The following is a 25630-nucleotide window of genomic DNA, read 5'->3' on the forward strand; positions in this document are numbered from 1 at the left end:
TGGATCCTCATGAATTGATGTAGGTAGATAAAAAAGAAAGTTGTTATTGTTACTTACTTGAATATGAGATTATGATATTGTTGAACTATTGTCTCTACAGGTCGGTTTTAGAAATCTCGTTACAGTAAGTATGCAATAAATGATTTTATTTATGATTAATGAATTTATTTAAATTAAGAGTTCCTTTAGTTGTTTTTTATAATTTTTACTAACCTTCATTTCTATATCGGTGAGTAGTGTGATATTTTTAATGAGTTAGTGTAGCTCACCCTTTCATTAACTATTTTAGATTAAGAGAACCAAAATCCAGATCCCGATCAATAAGGAGGTTGTGAATAGTTCACTATCCGGACTTCCTTCAAAGGCTAGTGAAGGTCGTTCTAGGACACTTAATTATTTATTTTTTACTTATTTCTTGAATTTTCGCTTGTTTTTTTAGAAGGGTCATTTCTGTAACCCTATTGGATATTCTAAATTATTGTGTGAGAAATGTAAACCCTAACTCTATTATTTCACTTTCGCATTTAATTTATGATTTTATTTCATTTCAAATTTCAGGCCATTACAGATTTATTACATGTCTTTTTTAACAATTCCATCAAATGTTGTCAAAAAACTTGAATCAATTTAGTGTATATTCCTTTAGAACAACTCTGAGGATAGGAAAGAATATCACTTGGGGGCATGGGATGAGATCAAAAAGTGAATGTCTCACGAAGGATTGGACTTGAGATCTTTAGCAAAGATGAATATGGCTTACAAGGTAAATGACTATGGAGATTCATGAAATAAAATAATATCCTTATGGAGGAGGGTGATTGTAGCGAAATTGGGTACCGTGAATAGAGGGTGATAACTTAGAGAATTGGCTTGACCGGATGGGACGAGGATGTGAAAAAAGTTACTGGAGTAGGAATAAATTCCAAGATTGTATCAGGTAGAGGGCTGGAATTGGGGCAGAATCAACTTTTGGTAGGACACTTGGATTGGGGAGGCCGCACTCAAAGATCAGTTTCCATAGATCTATACTACTGCAAGATACAGGGCACGGTTTTTGAGTCGGTAAGAGATAATGGGAAGAAAGGGAGTGACATATGGAAATTATAAGGAATCTCAATGATTGAGAAATTGATAAGTATGAGACTCTTCTAAATATTCTCTCCTCTGTATCAAATAACAGGAGTAATGACCAACTAATCTAGATACTCAATAGCAAAGAGAAAAACATGAGAGCTCTCGAGATAGTGTAAGTTAATTTTGATAAGATTAGAGATAGATGGTTCCAGATCTTAGATTTTTTTGTTATTGGTCATCCTCTTTATACAATAGAAGGTTTTGGAGACCTCATTGATTTCCTTTCCTGATTGACATGTAAATACTTTTTATACGTAGGCTGGTACCCTCTTAGTGCTTGTGTTATATTATATCATATCCTAGTTTTTATTTTAGAAAAACAATAATACTGTATTTCTATGTCCTTTTTTGGCTTTCTAGTTTTTCCATGTTTTCTCAGTTTTATAGAACAAAATGTTGCCAGTTTTCTTTTTTTGCATTGCTATTTCTGTTTTCCGGTGATTGCTGACTTTACGTGCTCTGTAATTCTGGGTCACTTTTGCAGCCATTTTGGCAAGTTGTTAGCTATTCCGACAGTAGGGGCAGAGGAGTGGTTGGTGAGGACCAAACAGTGCCCTTACGTACTTGTATTTGATTTATGTTACTTTATGCTTCATGAAAATATAAGTGAAATATGCTGAGTGATCTTATTACTTTTTTAGGTGTTCTAGAAGCGAACTTTGTTAAGCCAACTCATAACAAACAAGATTTTGAGAGGACTTCCCTTTTTCAGAAGGTTGAAGTTCGCTTAAAGGAAATGACATGGGAATACTGGTAGGTACTGAGCATTTGGCCCCTCTTAATTATCTTTCCATACACTGCTGCTGTTGTACTGCTTCCGGTGGTTTAACATTGTGGTCCATAAGTACTTTAGAAGATGTTTTTATACTTCATTAGCATGTATGTTTAATTGGGCCTGCTAAACTTGATTAATTTTTAACAGGGATTATCATTGTGGACTCATTGGTTATCAGGTGAAAAAGAAGCTTCGGCCATCGGTAACTCGACAGATTTCATTGCATTCTGTATCACAGAGCAGTATGCAGCAACGGACTTCTTCTGCCATTGTCGGTACAAAAGTGACCACTGCAGCTTTGGCCTTCCAGCATCAAGCAATTAATTCCTCACGCAAGTTGGTAGGGGGCAAAGAATCAGCACCTGGCCCTAAAAAGAGAACTGAAGAAGGTAGATACTTGAATAAGTGAATCTTGATTTCTTTAGAGGATTCTTATTAGATATATTTGACGGTTTCCGTTGAAACAGGGTTACAGACAAAAAGAAGAGAACACATTAATTTGCCAGAATCAGGAAAGCAGGAAGGTCAAGCTGAGAAAGGAGCAAATGTTGTTTATCCTGGACAGAATTTGGGAATGCAGGTTACTATGGAGAATTTGATGATGTGGTTACTTTATTTATTTAGTTCGAATGATAATTACCTTTGGAGTGTCACTATTTTGTTCCAGGGATAAACCATTTGGCCCTGAAGCATATTATTTATATAATACATGAGTGTATCGATTTACTTTCTTAATTTAAATGATTCTATGACAAAATGCACCTAATACAGCCTTCTTTAATGCCCCTTTTCCATGCTGGCTTTCATTTTCATTTGGTAGTGCTAGGAAAATAAGACTCTTTATGAATGCTTGGTCTCTATTAGAATATAAATAATAAGGCTAGGTTATTTCTCATTCGTTCAAGCTTATGGGATAGTTACTTATCCAACTTCATTGTTTTACATGGTATTAAAAATTAAGTTTTCTAGTCTGAATTCCGGATGCCTTGTTTTTAGTAGAATTAAAACTTTGCTCAAGGACTTGATTGAAGTGGGCAACCTCTTCAAGTGAAAGTCCCTTGTCTTGCTCTGGTTTATTACCTTATTTCGGCTGCCAACATTTCTGCATTATGCTTAGTGAGGATGTCTGAGATATTAGCCAGAATGTCCAAATACTTGTAATTTGTGGTGTTCATTTGCTTTTTGAGTTCAACCTATCCTTCTGGCTCTTTTCCCCATAAAATCTGCTGCTAACTTTGTGCATTTTTGAAGCCTATCAATGCCACTGCAAATCAGTTGAAAGATCAAGAGGCTGTTAACTTGATGCAAGAAAATAAGAAGCTCAGGGCCAAGTAAGTATATATCAGTAGAATAACTATTATGTAGTTCCCCACGTTCTTATTTCATTACATCTGAACAAACCCCTGGGAATATTTGCACTCTTGATTTTTAGACTATTCTTAAATGGTTGTTTGTAAAAGGAATTTATATGTCGGATAAACTGAACTGATTACTTTTGCATCGTTATCTATCTTAAACTAATTCGGACTTTGAGATAGTGGATCACTTACACCTATAAACTTATAAGATCTGAACCTTGAATTTACTGAACAGAAATTGGTTTCTATTGTTGTTTTTCCATCAGATGCTTGGAATATGAGAAGAGCCGCGAAGCACTTCACCTTAAGGTACTTGATAAGTTCATATTGACACCAGTAATTATTATAAAGGATTGAATGTTTGTTTTGGGAAGTTAACACTTCTAAAAGATTACATTGTGTCTCCTTGAATGTGTCTTATGAAAATGTTTTAAATGAGTTTTGTCATCTACATGCACAGAAGAGAGCGTGGAATGGTGTTCAGGTGCACCAAAATCTAGCGATGTCTTTGTGGTTTCTGTATTACAGAGTTATTCTAACTTGAACTCTTTTGTTAGATTTCTTTGCAAAAAGCAGACATCCATGACAAAGACAAACACTTGGATTAGTATTTACCCAATATAGCTGGAGATCTTGCATGTTTTTAAGATGGCTTAGGCAGAACTGCTGCACTAGCGATGCTTCTAGGAAAGAATAAATATTGTGGGAGAGCATGTCTGTATTGATTCGATTTGAGCTAAATATTTGTGCAGGTCGAACAGCTCAAAAGTGAAATTAGAGACTCACAGCAAGAGTATGATCGTTTAATGACCGAACTACAATTCTTAGACACAATCAAAGAGGAAAAAAATGTAAATATGTAACTTTTTGCTTCATTTTCCCATTCATTCTTAGTATTGTTTTTCTATGCTTTTATGCAAAATAATGGAATCCATATCATCTGTGAACAGTCACCCTCTAATAGAGGGATTTTTGTAATGCACAGAAAGGATAATTGTCACTTACAGACTCATTGTGTCTTTTTGTTAAGAGTATGACCAAAAAAATTCAATATATACCAGTAAGTGAAGAAATATATATATATATATATATATATATATATTAGTAGAATGAAATATTTTATTTGAAAAAAAAGGAATGAATATAGGGAATATTATTGAATGATTGATGGCGACGTGTATTTTATAGGAAAATTTATGATCAGAAAAGAAAATCAACATCCATGTAATCAGTAAGCTATTCCCTTTGAATCAAATTGGAAATTGAATTGAGCCAATGATGATAATACCTTCTGAAAATTAATTGAAAATTTTAAAATGTTAAATTAGTGTTTTTGTTTTCGTGTTAATATGCTTTATTCAGTATTTGTGTTAATAGGATTTCTGGTGATGTTAAACAGAAGTGCCTAAAATTTTGTTTCTTTAATAAATCCTAAATCATATAATTACCAAATGTTAGAATTTCAAAAGAGCAATTGTTAAAATTTGATGAAAAATAATAAATTATTATTTTTTAAAAAAATAAATTATTTATTTAATATCCGGATTTCTTTTCCATTTAAATCGTGCAAATTAACACAACTTTAGAAATAAATCTCCGTGAAAATAATAACAAGATTTGCCAACTTGCACAAGTTGCATATTTCTTTAATGTTTGGGCAGCTGCCCGCAACACCAGGCCCCTTGCATTACCTTCCTGCCCATTGCCCGTACTCCTGCGACCAATGCCTTGTGTTGCCCTAGAAGACCCTTTCAGCCCTATATAAAACCGTAACCTTCTTCTTCATTCCTTCATCTGCCTCCTCCATCTGATTCATCATCATCGTCGTCGTCGTCGTCGTTGTCTTCTTCTTCTTCTTCTTCTTCTTCTTCTTTATACTCCTCTAGGGTTAACTATATATGTTTTGATCCGGCGCGTTATGGTTATTTCATAAAACACCCAAGTATTTTTTCATTACACTGATCAGTTGTAAGTTTGACAGTAGGCTGCATGTGTTCTCTTTTTTTCTTTTAAGATGATGGGTTCTTTTTGCTGTTGTTGTCACTTGATATGTACTTAGCTCTCTTTTTCTTTTATTCCTATGCATAAATATAGTATATATCTATATGTTACATGGAGGTATACGTATATTTTCTTTTTCTCAATAGATCTAATGGGTCAAACTAGGTTTGGATTCTCTGCTTCCCTCTATATGAAAGAAGTTTTGTTATTGATTTTCAAAACTTTATTTAATCGTACAAATTAATGATGAAAATATTGATTTTTTTTTGTTTTCAAATAAATTATAATGTTGCATAGTACATACATATTTTTATTATAATTAAAATAATTAATTATGAACTAATTTTGTAATTAAAATAATGTAATTTTTTTTTAAAAAAAAAATTTCAAGTTAATTTGGGGTGCAAAAAACTTCCATCCGCTTGCAACACTTTGTGGGCAGAGCGGCCATATCTTTGCACAGATTGACTGTAAAATAAGCGTTATAACATATATATATATATGTATATATGTGTGTGTGCTTTTGCTGTTTCTATAAAGGTTGATGTGATTATTGGCAATTACACTTTGACCTCTTTAGATTTACTAGCATACATCTTTATTTTAATCTTTTTTGTATTTTCTAGCTTTACAAAACTTTTCTACATATATATATATATATATACATCAGTTCATGTTCACTGCATAAATAAAATACATTTAATTAAATAAAAAGACTGATATACCCTTTAATACAATAGAGAGTACAGGTATTAGTTTATCAGGGTATAAACAGCAGAAAGAAGTCAATGATAAATTTTATATTTTTGCAATAATTTTAACATTTTTTAAAAGTTTGAAAACATAACTTATTTTATTCACAATTTAATTGCAAAATATAAACATAGTGAATTTTCGTAATTCAGTTAAAACCTTTATTATATTGATACAATATCATCCTATTCTAACTAAATAAATTAAAATTTTATAAAAAAAATTCTAATTACAAACTGGTATGAGAGAAATTGGTTTTATTAATTTCATTAACTATAAATTTTATAAATGATTATTATTTGATGAATTTTTATCAATTTTCAATTAAAAATACTTTTAAAATTAAAATTATACAGTTTCTAAAATTGACACCTCAACAAATAAAATTGTAAGATTATCAAGCCTAATTAGTGTAAATATAAATGTTTTATCATATTTGTATTTTATAGCTTGCATAGCCATCATATTTTTTGCTTGGTTTATATCTCAAAAGGAAAAATAATTTACTCTATAATAAAGAAAGGTCTCACCGGAGAGATAATTGCAAGATAATAAATGAAAATGCCACCAAGGAACCAAAAGTGAAACCCCACTAAGCTTATATTTATTTGTTTTACATATTATAAATCTTCCATATACATTAAAATTGTACAATTCAAATTAGAATTGAAAATCTTTCGAAATTTCAAAAGCCTATGGTTTCAAAAAATTGTGAACACTACAACACTAGAGTTTTTCGCCAATTTGTGATTTTCTGCCTAAATTTTGGTTATCAAACTAGTTTATCCATGTATATTATAAACTTATCATAAAAACGAAGATTGCATAATTTTGGACTAGAATTAAAGAACTTACAAATTTTAAAAATAAAGTACTGTTATAAAATGTACTTAGCATGCATTAACTTTTTGGCCACATTTTTTTATTTCTTCGGCAAATTTTTGGCTACCAAACTATTTTATTTACATTGTAAGCATTTCATAATACTAAAACTATATGATTACCATTAGAATTGAAGACTATATGAATTTTCAAAATTTGAGTGGTGTAACCGAATTCGATTAGCAAATAGTAACATTTCAGTCACATTTTCGATTCTTTTAGCTAATGTTTGATCATCAAACTATTTTCATGTCCTTTACAAGTCGTGGGTCCCAACAAAAGACATTGATCAGACATCAATTGACTATGTGATGATTTCCACAGCACAATGTGTTGCCTTTTTTTTGTTTGTGTTGACTAGGATGAAAGTAAGAGACTACTGTAGGTGTGATACATTTGGATAGAATGCATGATGAATTAGAAAAGTTGGGTTGATCATTATGATAATAACTTATTTTTTTATGATTGATGATGCATTTTGATTGGAAATTATGTGGATCTTTGATTTAGTATTATTGCCTTTTAGTGAGGGATCAAGGTCAGTTAACAAAATATAGCTGTCGAATTTTACTAGTACATTTTCGAACTTCAAATCATCGTAAACTATCCCTATCATGTGTAGGTATTCTAAGGTCACTATGACTTCAGATGTATAAAACTTGTGCAAGAAAGAGAATGTTACAAATTTTTTTTAAAAAAATAAATGAATAAATTTAAATAAATGCGAAATATATAAAATTGAATTTGATAAATTATGTGAATAACTTATTGAAAATTTTAATATTTTATTCTATTTAATATATTTAAGAATATATTTAACATACTAATGAAATATAATTATCTCTTGTAATCTTATATGTATTAGTAAAAATATATAATATATTTAATTTATTAATATATAAAGAGGTTCATGGACTTGTAAACTAAATTCCTTGGTATTTGAATTTGGCTCTTATACTTTAATATTTTGATACCATATTAAAGTATGAAAATAAAATTTTATTAATTAATAAAGATGAAAATGAAGATAGTATCTATATATACATATATATTTATGCAGAAATATGATAGAATCAAGAAGGTGCAAAGGGAAAATGTTAGGAACTTCAAAGAAATACTTATAATTGGGAATTATAAAAAGCCGGAGCTGTCTTCACATGTTTGGGGGTCACCTTCGATCCTTTTCATGTTAGATGTTCGGATCTACTGCCTTAATCCTCCACTTACCTCTACTATATATATATATATATATATATATATATATATGTATATATACATTGTATTAAATTAATTATATTTTATTCAACAAAATATTTTATTTCCAATTATGGTGTCTTCTATAAGATAATTATTAACATCAAACACATTAATCATACTATTTAACATTCATTCCACTTTATTGATTTTAATTGTAACTCTCAAATTTATAATTTGGTCCTAATTTTTAAAATTTATATTAATCTTAATAAAAGATAATCTTTTATATGTTTATTTTGTTTATAAAAATACTATAAATTATTAGTAAGTGAAATATAATATTTTTGTTTAGGTTCAAAAATGGGTCATATTTACTTATTTTCGCAAAATATATATTTTTTCTTTTCATCAAAGAGTGGGACAACGTTAATTAAGATGGCTTTCATTGATTTCCTTAATTATATGATTTTCCAACTGTTAAATTTCCCACCGGACAAATTAACCAGCGGGTCTGACATGCATTCACCTTAGCTAGCAAATAATAAAATCGACAAAAAGCCACTTATGGTTGCTCATACACCATCATATGTATGAACTATATGTTTATATATAAATATATATGTCAAGGAGTAAGGAAGGGTAAGCTTTCGTACATAATTAATGTAATAAATTAATTAACGATTTTTATATATTCATGTAGCATACTTATTTTTTATTATACATATTACTAACATATTTACTTGAGTTTTTTTTATTGTTTTTAAATTTCTTTTTAATTTTTTTTAAAAAAGTATATAAGTATTAGATGCAATCAAACATGAATTCTCATTGATGAAGGACAAAATAAAAATCCTTTTTGAAATAATATTTTATTTTATACATTTTGTAAAATTTTATTTTCATATATATATTTTTATTTTTATATATTTTGTAAAAATTTTAACTGAATTTAAATGTACAAACTTATACAGTATATAGTATTCTATATTTTTAATGAGTTTAACTCACAAATTTTAAAGAGAACACAAAATTTTTAATTATTACTATATTGTTATAATTTATTATAATTGTTAATAACTATAATTATGCAGCCGGCAAAATAGATTTTCAATAATGTACAACTATGTGTAAGTTTGCAAATTTAAATTTAATTAAAATTTTTACAAAGTATATAAAAAAAAAATATACATGAAAATAAAATTTTACAGAATATATAAAATAAAATATTATTGTAAGAAATATTTTCATTTTTCCTTCACCAATGAGAATTCATGTTTGATTGTATCTAATGCCACCACACACTTTTTTTTTAAAAAAAAATTTTTAAAAATTTTAAAAAACTCAGTAAAGAGATATATTAGTAATATATGTAATAAAAAATAAATATAAAATTCATTTACCACATGAATATATAAAGATTGCTAATTAATTTATGACGTTAATTATATATATACGCTTATCCTTCCTTACTCTTTTTATTAGTTGCCTTGACGAATTCCTTACATTTCAATGTCATTCAACAAGCACCAAGCTGCAATTAATATCAGCTAATTACTTTTAAAAAAATAAAAATTATGTATATCTATTAATTAAGTAATATGCATCAATCATAACGCAATATAAATAACCTCTAAGTGAGAACACACACAAAAATACAGTTTGATTCGAGATTAGTCAAGTGATATACACTAACCACAATATAATAGAAATAACTTTCAAATGATGACACACACAAAAATAGTTTGAATCGAACTTATGATCTTTATAAAAGAAAAAACACATCAACTATTAAACTAATTAATTAATTAATTAAGTATACACATATACCAATCAAATATATATATCCGATTGATAGATATTTAGTTAATTTAATTAATATTAATTTATCTTGGGTGAAAATTTAAGTACTTTTATCTTTATCTATAAGATTATGAGTTCAAATCAGACTATGCATCTCATGATATATCATTTAACTATTAAAATATATGATTTTTACTAACAAAAATTGTACTTTAGAATTATTATTATTAAACATATATTATAAAATCAATAATAATACACATAAATACACCAAATTAAAGAGTTTTGAGCTGTGATGATTACCATTAATTATATACCTTGATGAGGCTCCTTTGAGGTTGATGCAAAGTGCACAAATCTTAGAGAAATCCTCATCGGATACTTTGTTCCTACAAATTAAGAGAAGAAGACCAAAATAAATAAAAATCATTAACTAATCAAGCATGGTTAATAACTACTCAAATCTATATTAAGATATATATTATATACACATACAAAGTTTTAGCCATGTCCGATAAGGTGATTTCATATTCACCCATAAAGGTGGAGAGCAAATCATAAAAATAATTTGGACCGCAACCAAATGTGCTAAGTACTTGTGGGTCCCAACAAAAGGGCAGTGATCGGATGTCAATTGGCTCTGTGATGATCTCCATAGCCGTACAATATGTTGACTTCTTTTTTTATTTGTATTGACTAGGGTGTAAGTAGGAGGTTACTACAAGTGTGATGCAATTGGGTAGAATACATGATAAATTAGAGAAGTGGGGTTGATCATCAGAATAACTTGTTTTGATTGATGATGTGCTTTGATCAGAAATTATGTGGACCATTGATGTGGGATTATCGTCTTTTAGTGAGAGATCAAAGTCTGTCAATGAAAGCATGACGTCGGATCTTTGTAGAACATTTTTTCAGGCTTTAGATCACGATAAACTATTCCCATCATGTATAGGTATTCTAAGGCAACTACTTCATATACATAAAATCTGTGTAAAAAAGAGAAGGTCATAAATCTTTAAAAAGTAAATAGGCAAATTGTAACACCCATTAATTTTATCATTATTATTATTATTATTATTAATTTTTAATTTATTTTATTTAGTTTATTTTGTAATTATTGAATTTTAATTGATTTATTTAATTTAATTTAATTTAATTTAATAAAAATAAAAATGATAATAATGATAAAATTGGGTAAAAATATTATTTAGATTTAATTAAAATTAATTTTGAGAAAAAGGGGTGAAAATTTAGATTCTGGGGGTATTTTTGAAAAGAAAATCGGAAACTGGGGGTCAAAACGTAATTTAAAAAAGTTGTGCCCCGTCAGTGCCACGTCAGCAGCCCAGTCAGCAGCCCTGGCCAACCAGGACCTGCCGCGTGGCAAGGCCACGCCGACCCGGGAACGGGCCACATGGGCGATCCGCGTACGCGCGATCGGACGGCCCAGATGCGTCCCCGCGCGCACGGACGGCCCAGATCAAGCGTGCGCACGGACGGCCCAGATCAAGCGTGCGCACGGACGGCCCAGATGCACGCGCACAGACGGCCCAGATTCAATAAAGTACGGACGGCCCAGATTTAATCGCGATGGACGGCTCAGATTTAATCCAAATTACATCGCGATCGAACGGTCCAGATTAAATCAAGATGGACGGCTGTGATTAAAAGGCAAAGGGTATAAATAAACCCCCCACACCTGACCACAAAAACCCTAGCCACCAGCCCTCGCCGGAGAAGACGAACCAGACGCTGGAGGAGCCGGCCGCCGCCACCCGCCGCCGCACCGGGGAGTTTTCTGACTGCCGATCGAGGTAAATTTCATACCCCCAGCTCGTTTTTCAATACTGAGTTCCCCTGTGGCCAAATCGGAGCCAAACTCCCAGCCAAACGGCCAAAAAACACGGCCAAAACTCAGCGGCGCCGCCGCACCCCTCCTCGGTTTTTGCCTCCGATGAGGCCCTTTCCGGCCTCCGTTTGATACAATTTTTATATCACCGTGATCACCATTCTTTTCTCTACAGGTTGATCAAAGCCAAATCACCAAAACACGAACCTCGCCGGAGAGCCGCCGCACCCGAGAGCACCGCCGCCAGTAAGCTTCAGTTTTTCGTAATTTTTTTGCCCCCCGAGGGCCCTAGGGTTGTTTTATCGCATGGACCGATGTAAATGTGGCTGAATTCGGTCGAAAACGGCCAACCCGAGGCGAATCGCCGTCGCAAGTGGCAGTGCCGTCGCCGGAGCACGGCGGAGTCGCCGTGCCGGAATTGCAATATTGGCCGAAAGGGGCCCCGGGTCTAATTTGGGATTTTTTGGGACACGTGCAGGTACCAGTAGTGCGTTTCAGTTTCCCAAGAAAAATTCAGGAAAAATTAGGGACAGCCTGTAGGCGCACTGTAGAGCCGTATTTAGACCCCGAAAATAAGTAAGGACCCCTCACCCTATTTCCTATCACGGTATTAAAGTGCAATAAATGATAAAATGCTATTTCATGAATCAATAGCTGTGTGAGTCTAGTGTATTTGTCGGTCAGTTGTTGTTTGTTCTATTTTACAGTTTTAAATGCAGTATGATGTCTGATGTTTTTATTTCATAGTTTCGTGTGCATGTATCACTGTTTCATTGATTATGGACTGAATGACTGAGAACCCGATGTTGTGTGTTGTCTTGTTGGCTTGAACTACCGGTTTGCATGTTTGTGTGTGACTTGATGATGGTGACTAAAGAAAAAGGGATAAAAAGTTATGTGAATTGGCAAACGAATAATGTGGACAGCCTAACTAGGTATCCTGGGAGATGGTGGACGGACCGGGTCCGTAGGGAACCCTACCGGGAACGTGGTCTCTCATACCGGACGGGGTATGGAGACCTTCGGTGTTTTGGCGCCCATACCGGACGGGGTATAGAGACGGCCCGTTTCACCCTCATACCGGACGGGGTATTGAGGTTCATGGTTTTAGCGCCCATACCGGACGGGGTATGGGGACGGCCTTGGAATCAAGTTATAAATGTTAAGGGTTCACGGGTAGCGGGACCCCTATGGATCCCCATGGATACTAGTAGGCTGGTAAAGAGGAATTATGCTGTTTAAAGATTGAAATGCAAACGCGTGATAAATGTTGTATTATAAAGTCTATGTGATAACGTGATGATGATAATGTGTTGCTTGTGTATTATTTTATGGATCTCACCAGGTAAATGGAAAGTAAACGTTTTTATGAACAAATGGGTTTATTATAAATTATGCTCCATTGGTCGTTTTTGTTTTCTACCCACCCTTACTCCTGTGGCAGTGAGGTAGAGTGATGTCTTTACTGGGCTAGTGTAGCTCACTCCTTACTTAACCATTTCAGATCAGGAAGACGTGGTTCCCAAGCCCGTTCCGCAGGAAGACGGCGAAGGGGACACCTGAAGACTCCGTAGTTATATTTATAGCTTTTATTTTTGAGTTTCTCTTTTAGTCAATTTGTTCTTTTATACTTTGAGCACGTTTTTTGTTTTAGTGTAAGGGATGTTAATCAAAATTTTTATTACGCTTCCGCATTTGACCTTTTTAATACACATATTTCATTTTAAAATTCTGGGGCCTTTACACAAATAAATTTAATGTCATTATACATTCACAAAATTATCAACTAATTAGAATGGTTTCTTATTAGAATTAGACCATGTTATGTCATTCGCCAAAGATATCATTATTATATATTCTTTCATATATATAGCCCAACCCAATACTTGTTTTTTAAGTTTTTAATCCTTTATTTTTTTTTGGATTATAATATCTTAAATAATACATTCACTCTTGACAGTAATATATGTTGTATATGTAAATCCTATATATGAAAAAATGTGAAATTTGTCTATGAAAATGAAAAAAAAAAGGGATAGACATACCAAGTAGTAGCTTCATTGAATCGTTTCTCCAGCTGCCATTGATGGAGGACATGGAGATCGCCGTCGAGACAAAACTCAGTGAGTAAATAGGACCACCGATCACAATTCAAACTCGCATAAAGACATGACAAAGATGGATGATCCAATAATTCCAATATTTCCCTCTCTGTCCTCGCTCTTCCTTCCTTATTTCTACCTGCTAGCTCCTTATTATCCATCATCTTTGCTGCAAACCACGATCCTTTTAACTCCACCAGGTAAACACTTCTAATGTCGTCGCTTCCTAGCCACTAGAGAAATCGCAAGTCATTTAGAGCGATGATGTCAACACCCTTATCGAATTTTGACAACGGTACATGGGAGGAGGAGGAGGAAGTGGTGTGAGTGGTGGTTTTGGAGCTTGAACTGGTGGTTGAGTTATTAAGAGAGTCGACAAGGTTTTCAACCATGGTGGTGGTGGTAGTGGTGGTTGAAGGAGTTGCAGAAAAAATGAAGGCTTGCGAGAGGGGGAGAGAGGGAGAAGAAATAATAATAGGAGGAAAGGGAAAAGAGGAAAGGAATGATGAGAGGAGATTTTTTTAATGGGCCAAAAGAATAAGATTGGGCCATTTGGTGGCCCATTGGGCCTTGGTGGACCAATGATTATATTATTGTTTTTTTTTTACTTTTGTTAAGACTTGACATGGAAAAGATGTATTTTTTTGAAAAAAATAATTTTAATGAAAATCACGAGGGAGATCTTGTGAAATAAAGAAATGTTATAAGGTATCCTATAATACCCAGGCCTGAAAATCGGCCTGGGATAATTTTCCTATTAGATTAATTATCTAATAATTATAAAAAAATAATTATTTAATTTATTTTTTTATTTAATTAAATTTTTGAGAAAAAATGAATTAGGGACAAGATTTAAAATAATTTTAGGGAAAAGGGATGAAAATTTGAGTTCGAGGGATGTATTTGAAAGAAAAATTAGAAACAAGGGGTTAAAGTACTAAAAGAAAAAATTTGACCACGTGGGACGACCCAATCAGCAGTCTCGACGAACTTGAAACACGTTGCTTGTCAAAACATGCTGACGTCGGCGCCACACGAGAGGCCACGTAGGTGATCCACGTGCCCATCGATCCGATAGCCTAGGTTTGATCTTGTGCGTCTGAATGGCTCAGATTTGTTCCCTCCTTAAGCACGATCGAACGGACGAGATCAATCACGATGAATGATTCAAATTTACCCACATAATCGGCCTAAAAAGGCAAAGATCAAACGAACCTTAAGGGAACCCAAAACCTAGCTGCCATCCCCTACCGAAGAAGAAGAACCAGACGCCAGAAAAGAAGGCCGATCGCCAATTGGCACTGTGCTGGAGCCATCGCTGACCATTAAAAAAGATAAAACTTTTTCCTACCTGCTCAGAATTTTATTTTGAGCCTCCCTGTGGCCATATCGAAGCTAGAGGGACGACAAGTGAGAAAAAAACTGCGAGTAAAGTCTAGTAGAGCCGCCGTAGCCAAGACAAAAAAATTCCTCCGATGAGCCCTTTCCTGCTTCCTATTTCACGTGATTTTCCGATCATACTGTCTTTTTCTATATGCTGGTTAGCTGAAGCAGGAATCTCAGCCGCAAAGGAGGACTGGCGGAGTCGTCATACCCGGATACCTCCCCACTAGTAGGTTAGGTTTTTTGTGATTTTTCGGCCAATCGAGGCCCTCTAAGGTGTCTTTCTATAGGGATACGTGTAAAATTGGCCAAAATAGCCAAAACTAGCAAAAACTGGAAAGGTTGGGGCGAATTGCTGCAATGGGCGACAGAGTCGGCACTAGAGCATGGTGTCGCCACCGTGCCAAAACCCAAAATTGGCCAAAAAGAGTTTTGGATACCGATTTTAAAATTTTAGGTACATGACAAGTGTTTTGGATTCCACAGAAAAAATTTAGGAAACCCGAGACCTGTTAGGAGGTGTCATAGACAGTGCAGCATCTCGAAACACCGATTCAGATAAGGATCCCTCACCCTATTTTCTGTTATGGTAAAATAAGGCTTAACAATGAATAATTTTGTATCTTTGTGAAAATTTAAAAAATCTTAAAAATAATTACAAGTCATTAGTGAATGCGGAACCGGTTAGTTCACAATTGCCTGATTTCTTGTTTATTTTCTTGTATTATTCTACTTACTTAATATCATATTGTGCATGTTCTTAATTTATAGTTTCTATGGTCTTATCGATTTATCTAATTTATTCAGTTATCTGGTTACTCGATTCTTTGTTATGATAAGCTATATCGTCTGCATAAATATCATCTAATTGATCTGTAAATATAATATAAGATATTAGTATGCATTTATTGGTTGTTTTATTGATAGAAATATTTATGTAAAAGACTTACTGGGTACCCAGGGAAAGGGAAAACAGACCTGGTACATAGAAAACCCTACTGTGAATGTTACCTTAGTCGAACGGAGCTGGAAAGCCCTTTATTAAAAAGGTTTAGGAGATATCGTTCACCGTCATACCGAACGGGGTATCGAGACAATAGAATATTTAGTGCCCATTATCGGACGGGATATGAGGACAGCTGGTTAATTGTTAAAATTAAATATTGGGTTCACGAGTAGGAGAACATCCCTATGGACCCCCAAGAGTGCCAATAAGCAAGTAAGAAAGGAAAATTATATTCTCTTATTCTCTTATGCATTAAAATGAAATGTGGTATGGATATGGGTCTTCATAGCCTATTTTTTGAAAAACTCATAACGGTAAGTATCAAACAAAAGTTTTTAAGTTAAATGTATTTAATTAAAGTAAGAGCTCCATTAGTTATTTTTTTTTATATTTACCAATCTTTAGTTTTTCATATTAGTAAGTAATGTGATATTCTTATTGGACTAGTGTAGCTCATCCTTTCATTAACCATTTTAGATCAAGAGGACCAGAATTCAGATCCCGATCAGCAAGAAGGCTGTCAGTAGTTTACCTCCCGACCCCTTCAAGAGTTAGTGGAGATTAACCCTAAGACATTATTTATTTATTTTAAATCATTTAATTGTTTCTTTTTTTATAAGCCACTGTAGTAGGGACATTCTCGTAGCCCTATTGAGCATTCTAATTTACTATACAAGGAATGTAAACTCTAACACATTATTCGCTTTCGTATTTAAATTATAAATTCATTTCCGTTAAGTTCGGGGCCTTTATAATTGGTATCAGAGCCGCGTTCCTCAAAACCATTCTTTACACAAAGACTTAAAAACACCAAATATAAACTATCGCTAAACCATTCCTTATGAAATGCAGGTACAAGATACAAGGAGAGGAAGGCCCCCACTAAATCGAGTATCTCGAGATGGTTCACTTCGAGAGGATGTTGACTGACTTTTTGAGATGCTGGAGAGACTCATCTCTGCCTAGTAGGCTTGGGAGGAAAGGAGGGAACTTCCTGACCATCCCCCACTGCCATAATTTGAGCCACCTTTGCAACATAAAGATCCGGAGCCACCCTGGTGCAACCCTGATCCTTCTATGTAACATTCGAAATCACCACAATACAATACAGTTCATCACATCATCCGGCACTGCCATAGGGCCACCCAGTCCCTCCACAGCACAATCCAGTCCCTCTTCCATAGGACCCAATTCCACCCATGATGGATTCAGACTATATTGAAAGAGACAAAAGACTAAATTCATCTATCTTTGTAGGGGCATCCTCTTTTGAAGAGGCCGAGTATTGGTTAGTTGAGACAGAGAAGGCCTTCGCGACTCTTGAGGTGGTTCCCGAACAGAAAGTTATACTTGCCATCCACATGCTTGTGAGAGAGGCAAGTCACTGATGGTAGCTCAAGTAGGCCACCCTGCCTGTTCCAGCAACTTAGGAACAGTTCCTGATGGCTTTCAATGTAGAGTACCTCCCAGAGCATCTCCGATATTTGAAGAAAATGAAGTTTGCACACCTAGTCCATGGTGATATGACTGTATCAGAGTATGTTCAAAGGTTCCTAGAGTTGAGTCAGTATTCTCTTGAGAGCATGATGGATGAAGGCAGGAAGGGAAGGAAGTTCGAGTGAGGCGTCCATCTTGAGATTAAACAACAGCTATATGTATTTGAGCTTAGTACCTACTCAACCACTCTGGCCAAGTCACAACTAGTGGAGAGGAACCTTCGCATCTTTCCTTTAGCAGTGGGGAATCCTAGACCCCTGGTTTCACACCTCAGACCAGCACCCACTGCACTGGTTCAGTAGAACAAGAGATATAGGCTAGTGACTCAAGCTCCTCCTCAGCCTCTAGTAACAGGACGTGGTAGGACTTGCTAGTATTGTGGCAAGGATCATGGGGACCGACCCTGCTATCGTTTCAACAATACCTGTCGCATATCCGAAAGTGTCCAACACTATGCGAAAGAGTGCCCGCGAAATCAAAACCAGGCCAGACCTCCTATTTAGAGCAGAGCTTATAACCTCACTCAGTAGGATGTTGGAGCCATGTTGGATGTGATACAGAGTATGTACACTATCTGTAATCACTTTGCACATATTTTGATTGATACTGGTGCTTCACATTAATTTTTTTTATATGTTTTTACACAAAACTTGAATGTATCACCTGAAAGAGTTGTTTCTGTATTGTTTGTGTCTACTCCTGAAAGTAGGACACTATTAGGAGAGGTTATATACAAAACTTGTATCATAGACATAGCAAATAGAAAATTGAGTGTGGGCCTGATAGAGATTAACACAGGAGACTTTGATGTAATCCTAGAAATGAACTAGTTAGCAGCGTACCACGCTACCATAGATTATTTTCATAAAAAATTTATATTCAACCCTCCTAATAAGGAGGCATTTATAAGTTAATAAAAAAATTTTTAAAATGTTATTTTTTAATGGCAATTTCCTTATTATATAGTACTTTAACTTGGTTGTTTTCTCTATATTAGGCAAACCTAAGAAATAAATTTGTATTCAAGAGGTTTCGATAGTCTAAGACTTTCTAGATGTGTTTCCTGATGAACTACTCGAACTGCCAATGGACAAGAAAGTTGAGTTCATCATAGATCTTCAGTTGGACACCCAACTTATCTCAGTTTTTCCTTACCATATGAGTTGGGTTGAGATAGAAGAACTGAGAAAATAGATCAATGAATTGTAGAATAGTGAATTTATTTGACATAGTGTGTCTCTTTGGGGTGTTGGAGTCACATTTGTAAGAAAAGGGGATGGGATGTTAAGATTATGTATTGATTACAGGAAATTGAATAAGGTCACGATCAAGAACAAGTATCCCCTCCCTAGAATTAATGACCTTTTTTATCAGTTGCAGGGTACCCGGTCTTCTCCAAAATAGACTTGCATTCTGGTTACCATTAGGTAAAGATCAAGACAAAGAACAATCCTTCAGAACCAGGTACAGACATTATGAGTTCCTAGTCATGCCATTTGGACTAACCAATGTACCAACCATTTTTATGAACTTGATAAACAGGATTTTCAGACAATTACTGCATCCGTTCGTCATTGTGTTTATCGATGATATCTTGGTCTATTCAAAGAGCAGAGAGGAACACGCTCACCACCTGACTCAAGTCTTACAGGTCCTCAGAGAGAAGAAAATGTATACAAAATTGAGTAAGTGTGGGTTCTGCCTCGAGCAGACTACTTTTCTAGGACACATCATATCAATGGATGGAGTATCAATAAATCCTAAAAAAGTTGAGGCAGTACTTAGTTAGGAGAAACTGACTTCGGTTAAGGAGGTTCATAGCTTTTTAAGAATGATAGGTTATTACCATAGGTTTGTGGAAGGATTTTCTAACCTAGTAGCTCTTTTGACCTAGCTCACAAAGAAGAATGTTAAGTTTGAATGGAACGAGAATTGTGAAAGGAGTTTTATGGAGCTCAAGAAGCGGTTGACTACTACACCCGTGTTGGCTTTACCGAGTGGGATGGGTGGATATACAGTGTATAATGATGCCTCCTACCTGGGGTTGAGTTATGTTTTGATGCAGCATGACAAGGTCATAGCTTATGGTTTCAGGTAATTAAAGGGTCATGAGAAAAATTACCCCACCCATGACTTAAAATTTGCTACCATCATCCACGCCTTGAAGAACTGACACCACTACTTGTATGGGGAGACTTTTGAGATTTATACCGACCATAAGAGCTTGAAGTATATATTCACTCAAAAGGATCTCAACATGCATCAGTGGCGCTGGATAGAGCTCATCAAGGACTACGATTGTAATATTTTGTATCACCCGGGCAAGGACAATGTGGTAGTCGACATGCTCAGCAGAAAAAGTGCAGGTATGTTAGCTCACCTAATAGTTTCTAAATGCAGGGTAATAGGGGCCGCACATTAGATACAACTTCAGGACTTGAAAATAGTTACATGCTTGGCCCACCTAACTGTTCAACCCGAATTGATCCAAAGAATAAAAGAAGCCCACTCAACTGATTCCACCATAGTAGTTTTTTAAAAGGATGCAGAATAGGGAATAAATCCAGAATTTCGAGTCTTTGCCAATGGGTTGCTTCAGCTTCAAGATAGGGTGTGTGTTCCAAATGACAGTGAACTAAAGTGGGACATCATGACAGAGGCTCATAACTCAAAGTTCACCATACATCCCGAAAGTACTAAAATGTATCAAAGTATGCGACCCCAATTTTAGTGGAGCAGGATGAAAATAGAGATAGCCAACTTTGTCTCTAAGTGTCTAGTATGTCAACAGGTTAAGGCAGAGCATCAACACCTAGATGGGCTACTTTGGCCATTACTGATCTTGGAGTGGAAGTGGGAACATATCACAATAGACTTTGTGACTGGGTTGCCTACGGTCCACTCAAGACATAATGCTATCTTGATAATTATCAATCGGCTCACCAAATCCTCTCACTTATTGGCTATCAAGATGACTGACCCTTTAAACAAGTTAATAAGAATATATATCCGAGAGATAGTTAGGTTACATGGAGTTCCAATGATAGTGATATTCAATAGAGGCCCTAGGTTCACCTTTTGGTTTTAGTCTAGTTTTCAGTAAGATATATAAATGAAACTGTTTTTTAGTACTGCATTTCACTCACAAATTGATGAACAATCAGAGAGAATTATTTGCACACTAGAAGATATGCTTTGAGCTTGTGTTCTAGACTTTGAGGGCCATTAGGACGATCACTTACCTTTGATAGGGTTCGCTTACAATAATAGCTAGCAAGTATGTATCGGCATGGCCTCGTACGAGGCATTATATGGTCGCCCCTGCAAGTCGCCGATCTATTAGAAAGAGGTAGGTGATAGAAAGTTGTTTATCCCAGATCTTATAGAGGAGTTTACAGCCAAGATAGTTAAAATCAGGAAGAATATCTAGATAGCTCAGATCATGCAAAAGAGTTATGCAGACACCTGGAGGAGAGATTTAAAATTTAAAAAAGGTGATCGAGTGTTTCTTAAGATCACCCATTTTAAGGGGATCAGTAAGTTTGGTAAGAGAGGGAAATTAAATCCCTTGGTTCATCGGGCCATTTGAGATCTTAAATAGTATTGCTACGATCACCTATAGACTAACATTACTTTCAGAGCTATCTAGGGTTTATAATGTGTTCTACGTATTCATGCTATGCAAGTACAACCCGGATCCCTGACACATCTTATCCCACGAGCGCCTTTCACTCTAGGAGGATCTATCCTATGAGGAGGTACTGATAGGCATTGTAGACCAGAAGAAATTTCCATCATCAAGGTCCTATGGCAGAACCATATGCAGGAAGAGGCCACTTGGGAACTAAAATCAAGCTTCAGGGTCCAGTATCCCCACTTGTTCGACTGAGTGAGAGAGTGACCAATTTGAGGGATAAAATTTTCTTAAGGGGGGGAGAGTTATAATACCCGAGCTTGAAAATCAACCGGGGATAATTTTTCTCTTAGATTAATTTTTTAATAATTATATAAAAATGATTATTTAATTTAATTTTATTTTATTTAATTAAAATTTTGAGAAAAAATGAATTACGGATGAGATTGAAAATAATTTTGGAAAAAAGGGGTGAAAATTTGAGTTCGGGAGGGTGTTTTTGAAAGAAAAATTAAAAACAGGATGTCAAAATATAAAAAGAGAAATTTGGCCACGTGAGACGGCCCAATCAGCAGCCCTGATGAACTAGAGCACGCCGCATGTCAAAACACGTTAACGTCGGCACCATACGAGAGGTCACGCAGGCGATCCATGTGCCCAATGATCAGACGGCCCAGGTTTGATCCCACAAGTGAAGGACTCAAATTCGTTCCCTCTTTAAACGCGATCGGACGGATGAGATCAATCACGATGAACGGTCCATATTTGCCCATGCAATCAGGCTAAACAGGTAAAGATCAGACGACTTATCCTCGCTCCACGTCGACACGAATGGACTGTCCAAATTGACACGGGATGGGTATAAATATCTCACGTCGCAGGAGAACTCAAACCCTTGCCGCTAGCCCCCCTAGAGAAAAAGAACCAGGCCCTAGAGAAGAAGGCCAATCGTCAACCGCCGCCGTACCAGAGCCACCAACGGCTGTAGAAAAAGGTAAAAGTTTCCCCTACCTGTTCGAAATTCGATTATGAGCCTCTTTGTGGCCATATCGGAGCAAGAGAGACAGTGGGTGAGTCAAAAATTACGGACAAAGTCTGATAGAGCCGCTGCGGCCAAAACCCAACAATCTTTACGATGAGTTCCTTCCCGCTTTTCGTTTCATGTAATTTTTTAATCATTGTGTTCACCGTCATTTTCTATACAAGTTAGCCGAAGAAGGAACCCCAGCCGCAAAGGAGGATCGGCGGAGTTGTCGTACTTGGAGACCCCCCTGTCAGTAGGTTTGGTTTTTTTGTGATTTTTTGACCAACTGATGCCCTCTAACATGTTTTTCTGCAGGGATACATATAAAATCAACCAAAACTGACCACAATCGGCCAAGCCGAGGCGAACTGCTGCCATGGGCGGCGGAGCCGAGCCCGAAGCATGACGATGCTGTCGTGTCAGAATCCCAAAATTGGTCGAAATGAGTTTTGGACACTGATTTGGGATTTTTGCGGTATTTTTAGGTACGTGACGAGTGTTGTGGATTTCACAAAAAAAATTCAAGAAATCTAAGACCGATTAAGAGGCGTAGTAGACTATGCAACATCTTGAAACACCGATTTAGGTAAGGATACCTCGCCCTATTTTCCATTACGGTAAAATGAAGCTTAACGATATATAATTTTGTATTTATGTGAAAATTTAAAAAATTCTAAAAATAATTATAGGTCACTAGTGGAGACGGAATCGGTTAGTTCATAATTGTCCTTATTTCTTATTTATTTTTATGTACTGTTCTACTTGCTTGTTATCATATTGTACATGTTCTTATTTTATAGTTTCTATGGTCTTATCAATTTATCTGCTTTACTCGATTATCTAGTTATTCGATCCCTTGTTATAATAAGCTATATCATCTGTATAAATATCGTCTAATTGATCTATAAATATATTATGAGATATTAATGTGCATTTGTTGATTATTTTGTTGATGAAAATCTTTATGTGAAAGACTTACTGGTACCAAGGGAAAGAGCGGACGATCCCAGTACATAGGGAACCCTACCGTGAATGTTACTTCAGTCGAACGGCGTTGAAAAGTCCCTTACCGGAAAGGTTCGAGAGATATGGTTCATCCTTATATCGAACGGGGTATCGAGCCGATGGAATATTTGGTGCCCATTATTGGACGGGGTATGGGGAGGCCGATTAATTATTAAAATTAGATATTGGGTTCACGAATAGAGGGACATCCCTATGGATCTTCAGGGGTACTAGTAAGCAAGTAAGAAAGGAAAATTGCTGGTTCTTGGTTTCTTCTGCGTGAAAATGAAAAGTAGTATGGATATGGGTTTCAATAGGTTAATTTTTGGAAAACCCGTAACGGTAATTATCAAACAATAGTTTTTAAGTTAAATGTATTTAATTAAAGAAATGGCTCAGTGGGTGAGTCAAAAATTACGGACAAAGTCTGATAGAGCCGCTGCGGCCAAAACCCAACAATCTTTACGATGAGCTCCTTCCCGCTTTTCGTTTCATGTAATTTTTTAATCATTGTGTTCACCGTCATTTTCTATACAAGTTAGCCGAAGAAGGAACCCCAGCCGCAAAGGAGGATCGGCGGAGTTGTCGTACTTGGAGACCCCCCTGTCAGTAGGTTTGGTTTTTTTGTGATTTTTTGACCAACTGATGCCCTCTAACATGTTTTTCTGCAGGGATACATATAAAATCAACCAAAACTGACCACAATCGGCCAAGCCGAGGCGAACTGCTGCCATGGGCGGCGGAGCCGAGCCCGAAGCATGACGATGCTGTCGTGTCAGAATCCCAAAATTGGTCGAAATAAGTTTTGGACACTGATTTGAGATTTTTGCGGTATTTTTAGGTCCGTGACGAGTGTTGTGGATTTCACAAAAAAAATTCAAGAAATCTAAGACCGATTAAGAGGCGTAGTAGACTATGCAACATCTCGAAACACCGATTTAGGTAAGGATACCTCGCCCTATTTTCCATTACGGTAAAATGAAGCTTAACGATATATAATTTTGTATTTATGTGAAAATTTAAAAAATTCTAAAAATAATTATAGGTCACTAGTGGAGACGAAATCGGTTAGTTCATAATTGTCCTTATTTCTTATTTATTTTTATGTACTGTTCTACTTGCTTGTTATCATATTGTACATGTTCTTATTTTATAGTTTCTATGGTCTTATCAATTTATCTGCTTTACTCGATTATCTAGTTACTCGATCCCTTGTTATAATAAGCTATATCATCTGTATAAATATCGTCTAATTGATCTATAAATATATTATGAGATATTAATGTGCATTTGTTGATTATTTTGTTGATGAGAATCTTTATGTGAAAGACTTACTGGTACCAAGGGAAAGAGCGGACGATCCCAGTACATAGGGAACCCTACCGTGAATGTTACTTCAGTCGAACGGCGTTGAAAGTCCCTTACCGGAAAGGTTCGAGAGATATGGTTCATCCTTATATCGAACGGGGTATCGAGCCGATGGACTATTTGGTGCCCATTATTGGACGGGGTATGGGGAGGCCGATTAATTATTAAAATTAGATATTGGGTTCACGAATAGTGGGACATCCCTATGGATCTTTAGGGGTACTAGTAAGCAAGTAAGAAAGGAAAATTGCTGGTTCTTGGTTTCTTCTGCGTGAAAATGAAAAGTAGTATGGATATGGGTTTCAATAGGTTAATTTTTGGAAAACTCGTAACGGTAATTATCAAACAATAGTTTTTAAGTTAAATGTATTTAATTAAAGAAATGGCTCAGTCGGTGAGTCAAAAATTACGGACAAAGTCTGATAGAGCCGCTGCGGCCAAAACCCAACAATCTTTACGATGAGCTCCTTCCCGCTTTTCGTTTCATGTAATTTTTTAATCATTGTGTTCACCGTCATTTTCTATACAAGTTAGCCGAAGAAGGAACCCCAGCCGCAAAGGAGGATCGGCGGAGTTGTCGTACTTGGAGACCCCCCTGTCAGTAGGTTTGGTTTTTTTGTGATTTTTTGACCAACTGATGCCCTCTAACATGTTTTTCTGCAGGGATACATATAAAATCAACCAAAACTGACCACAATCGGCCAAGCCGAGGCGAACTGCTGCCATGGGCGGCGGAGCCGAGCCCGAAGCATGACGATGCTGTCGTGTCAGAATCCCAAAATTGGTCGAAATGAGTTTTGGACACTGATTTGGGATTTTTGCGGTATTTTTAGGTACGTGACGAGTGTTGTGGATTTCA

At 35.5% G+C, this 25630-nt stretch overlaps 1 protein-coding gene across 2 annotated transcripts in view; it reads left to right on the plus strand.

The window, feature by feature from the left end:
• Positions 1-4273, plus strand: part of DMS11 (Histidine kinase-, DNA gyrase B-, and HSP90-like ATPase family protein) — a 43015-nt gene extending 38742 nt beyond the window's left edge. For both annotated transcript variants that reach the window (XM_088211091.1, XM_088211090.1), the window contains exons 14-20: positions 1619-1670; positions 1776-1887; positions 2057-2298; positions 2377-2489; positions 3161-3240; positions 3534-3576; positions 4020-4273. In XM_088211091.1, the coding sequence (XP_088067217.1) occupies positions 1619-1670; positions 1776-1887; positions 2057-2298; positions 2377-2489; positions 3161-3240; positions 3534-3576; positions 4020-4130 (753 nt within the window). In that variant the 3' untranslated portion in view covers positions 4131-4273. The remainder of the gene's footprint in view (positions 1-1618; positions 1671-1775; positions 1888-2056; positions 2299-2376; positions 2490-3160; positions 3241-3533; positions 3577-4019) is intronic.
• The last annotated feature ends 21357 nt before the right edge of the window (positions 4274-25630 follow it).

Source organism: Carica papaya, chromosome 9, assembly GCF_054855325.1.
Source record: "Carica papaya isolate Zhongbai chromosome 9, ASM5485532v1, whole genome shotgun sequence".
Taxonomy (NCBI): Eukaryota; Viridiplantae; Streptophyta; class Magnoliopsida; order Brassicales; family Caricaceae; genus Carica; species Carica papaya.